This window comes from Rutilus rutilus, assembly GCF_951802725.1.
Source record: "Rutilus rutilus genome assembly, chromosome: 3".
Taxonomy (NCBI): domain Eukaryota; kingdom Metazoa; phylum Chordata; class Actinopteri; order Cypriniformes; family Leuciscidae; genus Rutilus; species Rutilus rutilus.
The window spans coordinates 18434354-18440359 of NC_140211.1; the positions used below are offsets into that span (position 1 = coordinate 18434354).

The window sequence follows — 6006 nt, forward strand, 5'->3', positions numbered from 1 at the left end:
CCACCACCTCATATTAAAATGAATTAAATAGTAATAAAAGGGCACACACTATAGCTAAAGTTCAACTTGCTCAGTTAGCTTGGTTCTGGTTCTCAAAATCTCCAATAGCTTGTTCTACATTGTTGCATCTTCATGGATGAGATAACATGCAGATAAATACTGTAGTCCAAAGATTATTCAACCTTCAATGCGTTTGATATAATCAATGAACTATTCAACCAATTCTGAGTTTGTCAAATAAAAGTTTAACTTTCTATATTAGTTGTCAAAATAAATAATTGCAACAGTTCTGTCATACCTAAATTAAAAAGGAAAACAAAAGTTCTCTTTTGAATCCCCAAGTGCAAGGATGTGAACAAGGCGGAAGTCAACAGCACATAATGTAAAATGTTATGTTTTTCATAATGTAATGTTGGTAGAATGTAAAATTAGTTATTTTATGGATTTAAAAATTATCCATTTTTGTTTGTCCTTTACAAATGAACGCAAAATGAATGCCTATCGTCTAGTAGGCCTACAAATGCACAGTGCTCACATTTATTTGGACATTAAAACATTACATATCAGTTTGTACCTTATATTGTGATCTCACATAGCAGAATATTTTAATACAGAGACATGTGACGCATATATAACAAATACATGCATGCAGTTTTGACAGCTTTAATCGCCTTTTTGATTCTTACATGAGTTAATTGACGACTACTACGGCTACAGCACGCCGCATTTGCGCGTGATGTGCGCAAGGACAGTACAACGGCTGTCAGCCGTATGACAGAAAAGTTAGTTAGTTTTCCTGACAACATCTCATCTTAACGAAGATAGCCAACTGAACAAGGACAACGCCCTTTCCTCAGCATCTGACAGAAGTGTTACAAGCTTTCACACACATCTTCTAAAATAAAAGTAGCATCAGAAAACGGCCACCCCTGGCCACCCCCTAGCTCCGCCAGTGCTACAGACACTCGATTTTTATACTCTCCTTTTCAGAGTACTTACATTTTAATTGTGTATTGGTATATAAAGACAGTTTAAACTAATTTGGGAAAAAGTTTTTTAGAAAAAACCTGCCTACCCTGCCTTTAAATGTAGCTTTAGTATTATATACTGTTATAGTATTTTTATTAATATTTCTATTTTTAAAATATTTCTCAACTATTTTTGAGCTTTTAGTACTTAAGCTTATTTTATTTATGAATTTATTAATCCAATATTTATCTTATTTTATTTGTTGACTAATTGTAATAGTTTTCACTTAACGATAACACTGCTCACTATAGAACAACTGTACCTCCCATTAATCCTCAAATTATCCTAAAATGCATTTGGCCACAATTTAAAATAATTTTTTTTTACCAATTTCTAGTACTGAAGATTAATCAATTAATCTAATTGTTACACAATATAGTCAATGCTTGTTTTTCTGATATGCATGAAGCACAAGACTCACTCTCTTGTTTTTTTGCCGTCTTCAGTGACCAGGTGTCACCCAGTTCCACGTTCTGTAAGGTGTACACACTCACCCCCACACTGTGCAATAACCGAGAAAAGAGGGGTCTGGCTCTGGATGGACAGCTAAAACATGAAGACACCAACTTGGCCTCCAGTACCATGTAAGTGGCCTTCAGCTGACAGTGCATCACATGCTTGTTTTTACATGCTGCCATAAAAAAAAGGCAATTCATACAGTATAAGCTTTATTACATTCTGAGTTTTTAGTGCTTATAAAGTTAAGCTAACCCATGTGTAGAGCCTCTCAAACAGTTCTGTGTGCTCAGTATGCGTTTCCCTGTGCTTACAGAGTGAAGGATGTGTCCAATAAGGAGGTCCTGGGAATCTTGGTGTCCTACAGAGTTAAAGTCAAGCTTGTGGTGTCTCGTGGAGGGTGAGTATGTCCTTTTGACACAGAAGTACTTCAGACTTTATATTTGTACAGAACGTCAGAAGACTTAATCCAAACACGTTGTCTGTTGTTAGTGATGTGGCAGTGGAGCTGCCTTTTGTCTTGATGCACCCCAAGCCCTCCGAACAGCCCAACTCTAGACCGCAGTCAGGTAACATCTCAAGTTTGACATTTTGTCAACATATTTATGTGTGTATGTGTGTATTATTATTATTATTATTATTATTATTGATACACATTTTTAAAATGTATATTTAAATGTCTGATAACTATTTTTAATTATTGCTTTTTTCTGCTTTTTGAAACAATAAAACAGCAAAATAATGTATTATTATAATACATTTTAATAATATAGAAATATGTTTTTATATACAGTATACTGATATATTTCTTTAAATCTCTGATAATTGGTATTTTATTGTTTTTTTTATTGCCTGCTTTTTGACAATAACTAAATCATTAAACTATACCAGTAAAACAACAACATAATAATAATAATAATAATAATAATAAATTGTAGTAGTATTTATTGTTTCATTTGTCTGTTTTTTTATATTGTATGCTTTATATTATTGATTTTTTTTTTTATTATTATTATTATGTTAGATTTATGCAGAGTTGTTTTAATTCAACATTTAAGCATTTTATGGATCATTATATATGAATATGTGTATATAAAAATATGAGTGTCTATAAACTAGCACATGATACTTTTGAGTCATATCAAAGATGTTTCATATCATCTTGGTGATTTGGACATTATGTTTTACATGCTTTTCCATTTGCACAGTTTTCATCATTTGTTTTCTTTTCTAATCTGTGTCCTCCACAGCTGTGCCAGAGACAGATGCCCCTGTGGACGCCAACCTCATAGAGTTTGAAACAAAGTGAGTTAGCTGTGTGTCTCTTTCATAGTATGAGATTCTTGCTTATGTGTGTTTGCATAACATAACTCTCATTTCTTTTTGTCTTCAGTAATTTCTCACAGGATGATGACTTTGTGTTTGAGGACTTTGCAAGGCTCAGGCTGAAGGGAATGAAAGATGAAGAGGACGACCACTTCTGCTAACGGCCCCTACACACACGCACACACACACACACACACACACACACACACACACACACACACACACACACACACGACACCGTGCAGAGGTTGTAAGGAAGGGCGACAGGGGTGGGGTGTCAACCTGCCAGTACTCTTATACCTCTGCTCCACTGGGCCCATATGATAGAGTGGAGCACTTACTGATATCTTCAGAGCCTCATTTCTTTCTTTCTTTCTTTCTTTCTTTCTTTCTTTCTTTCTTTCTTTCTTTCTTTCTTTCTTTCTTTCTTTGTCTTTTGGCTCCTTTTCACACCATTTTAGCATCTGTGAAGTGGACTTTTAATTGGCCTCTGGTCACATCAACCACTTCACTAGGGTGCTTATTTGTTAGAATGATTGAGGGAGAAGGAACGGGAGGAAACTGATGTTAGGTGGGTTATCTAGACATCAATGTATTATTGGTGGGCAAAGGGTCCATTGATTCAGGGGTGATTCATTCTTTCTTTACCTTTTCCTTTCTGTTTCCTTTAATTTTTTTGTCATAATATTCCCACTTATATATCAAGTGGGCATTAATAGCTATGTAATTATGATATATGTTCTATGTTATTTCATTGTACAGTACATACACTGTTCCAAAACACCATAGGGAACTTGAGTTTGGTGTTAATTTTATTCAACTTTCCTAGACCCGTAATCCAATCCATCCATACTTGCTCAGCAGCTTTTATGTTATAGTTATGTAAAATGTATACATATCATACAAGACTACGTAGTAACACTTTTCTGTGCACTTGTAGTGCACGCAATACTCGAATAATTAAGGACGTGGCATTTTTAGTGAAAGAATAGTTGGCAAAGTGCATTGGGACACAAGTGTCTGGTTTCTTATTGTAAATTTTAGCATCTATTCCACGTTGAGTTGTAGAATATGTGTACACTGCTACAAGTCTTCAGTGTGAAATTAGCTTGTAGATACAACAAGAGGACAGGGACAGGCTCTGTATGTGCCACACACACAATGTAATTCCTCATTATTTGTGCCTGCCAAACTTTATTTGCCAAAATGTGATGGTTTATAATGTTGCTTGTAAGTTAAGCTCAGTTTGGTTGAAAATCACATGCTAATTCTTTGTTTTAGTTCACAGAAACTGTTGATGTAACCATTGGACTGCCAGAAATATTTTGATGATGGTTATTTTAAAATTGCATTTATAGCATGATTTCCAGGAAATTTGACTTTTTATCTTGTTCTCCCAGGATCAGCCCATTCCTATGACATTCTACATAGTTTACTACTGAACAATGGCAAATTGACTTATGTTACAATGTGTACAAGGAAGTAACATTTTGCAGTGAACAAAGTGGAGCTCCCGTTGAAGGACAAAAAGCTATCTCTAAAATAAAGGATTGCTTTGTTTAAAGCACCCATACAACCATGCCAGTGTGCATACTTGCTTTAGATGTGCCTTTTTATGTGCTCTTCAGTTGAAGAAGAGGTCATGCCTGTCTTGTTTTTGTCTTTTTCTGCAGAATATGAAATGCTTTAGCATTATTTTATGGGATTTTTTAAAATAGAACTGTATTACATTTATAACTTTAAGAGTCATTAGTGCAGAATACTGAAATCAAGCTGCGCCGGTAACTTTAGCGCTACCCATTATCCAACAAATTTCAGTACTCAATAACACCTACAAACACCTTGAAGTAAACAGTTGTTGAGAACAATTATATTATAGTCACAAAAAAATGTGGGACATGTTATTTTAAATCCAGTTTCTATTTTAATGAAAGCTTGAAAATGAACCTTATAAATTAGCGAAATTGTCTATTAAAGGAGAACTCCGGTCAATTTTAACATTGAGCTCATTTTTTTGTACATTTAGAGTGCTGTCAGTACAGAGAACAACGACAAAAATAGGTGTTGCCTACACCGAGTTATCCTCTTTTTAAAATTTGCACCCTGTTGACTTCAATGGGGCAAGTTTTAAACCTGCTTTTAGGCTCTTAACATCCTTGATGTGTCATTACAAGTGCACAGGTCATGTGGGTGATTCCTTCGGAGTGAACGCGGGTGAATCTGACTGCAGTAGATGTGAAAGATATTAATAAAAATGATGTTTATTCAGCCAGCGCACATACCTGTATTTACATCCTGTTTTCGGTCGAAGTCCACAGTAGTCGATTGTGGAGTTCACGCGCATAGGTTTAGTACCTATGATCACGCGCGTGAACTCGACGGAGTTCTCCTTTAATGTACAAGTTACTGTCACATTTAACATTTCATGTGGACTCACACACAAGTGTCTTTTACTTATTCATTCATAATAGTTATGCCACAGATTTGTACCTCTCTTTTCACTGACCTCACCTGTTTAGACTCACAAAGCTGTAAAAGGACATATTCTTTATGATTTAGTAATTAAAAAAAAAAACATTGTGAAATATACAAAAAAATATAGTCCATCCTGGATTGTTTATTGAAAAAGTTCCAATCCGGCCCATCAGTTTCAAACATTTAAAAGTTTCGTTTTGTAAAGAATATGCCATTTTTATTTGTCTATAAATTCAATTCCAAGTAATCCACGTTAAGATCACAATGTTTTTAAAATCATGAAAAAACACAAATTCAATAAAATGTGTCCAAACTTGATGGGCTGATTATAAATGAAGTTTTTAAAACATTGATATGAATTCAAATATACTGTATAAGCAATGCCATTTTAGCCAATAAAATGCATTTTTATTCGATGGGAAGATGTTATTATTTAACATTTTATAGGGAAGGGGGGGAGGAATCATATTTTGATCTGCCGTGTGTCTGTAACTCCATTACATAAAGTCACTTAAACGTTTTTCAAAAATGCATAAACGCCTCAAGTTTAGCATAAATGATCTTTTGTGATGTTCTACACGTATTTATTTATACCATAGATTTATAAACCAGTTAACATCTTTGCGTAGTATGCACTCTATTCTTTTACTTGTCTATTATACCATACTGGAGCATACCAGCCGCCGACGCGACGTGTTGACGTCACCTGAACTATACACT

General features: G+C 34.6%; 1 protein-coding gene across 1 annotated transcript in view; it reads left to right on the top strand.

Moving 5' to 3' along the window:
* Positions 1-4392, top strand: part of arrb2b (arrestin, beta 2b) — a 48256-nt gene extending 43864 nt beyond the window's left edge. Inside the window, exons 11-15 of the mRNA XM_084404381.1 lie at positions 1476-1613; positions 1802-1885; positions 1978-2054; positions 2736-2790; positions 2879-4392. Of these exons, the coding sequence (XP_084260507.1) occupies positions 1476-1613; positions 1802-1885; positions 1978-2054; positions 2736-2790; positions 2879-2972 (448 nt within the window). The 3' untranslated portion in view covers positions 2973-4392. The remainder of the gene's footprint in view (positions 1-1475; positions 1614-1801; positions 1886-1977; positions 2055-2735; positions 2791-2878) is intronic.
* Positions 4393-6006: the final 1614 nt, after the last annotated feature.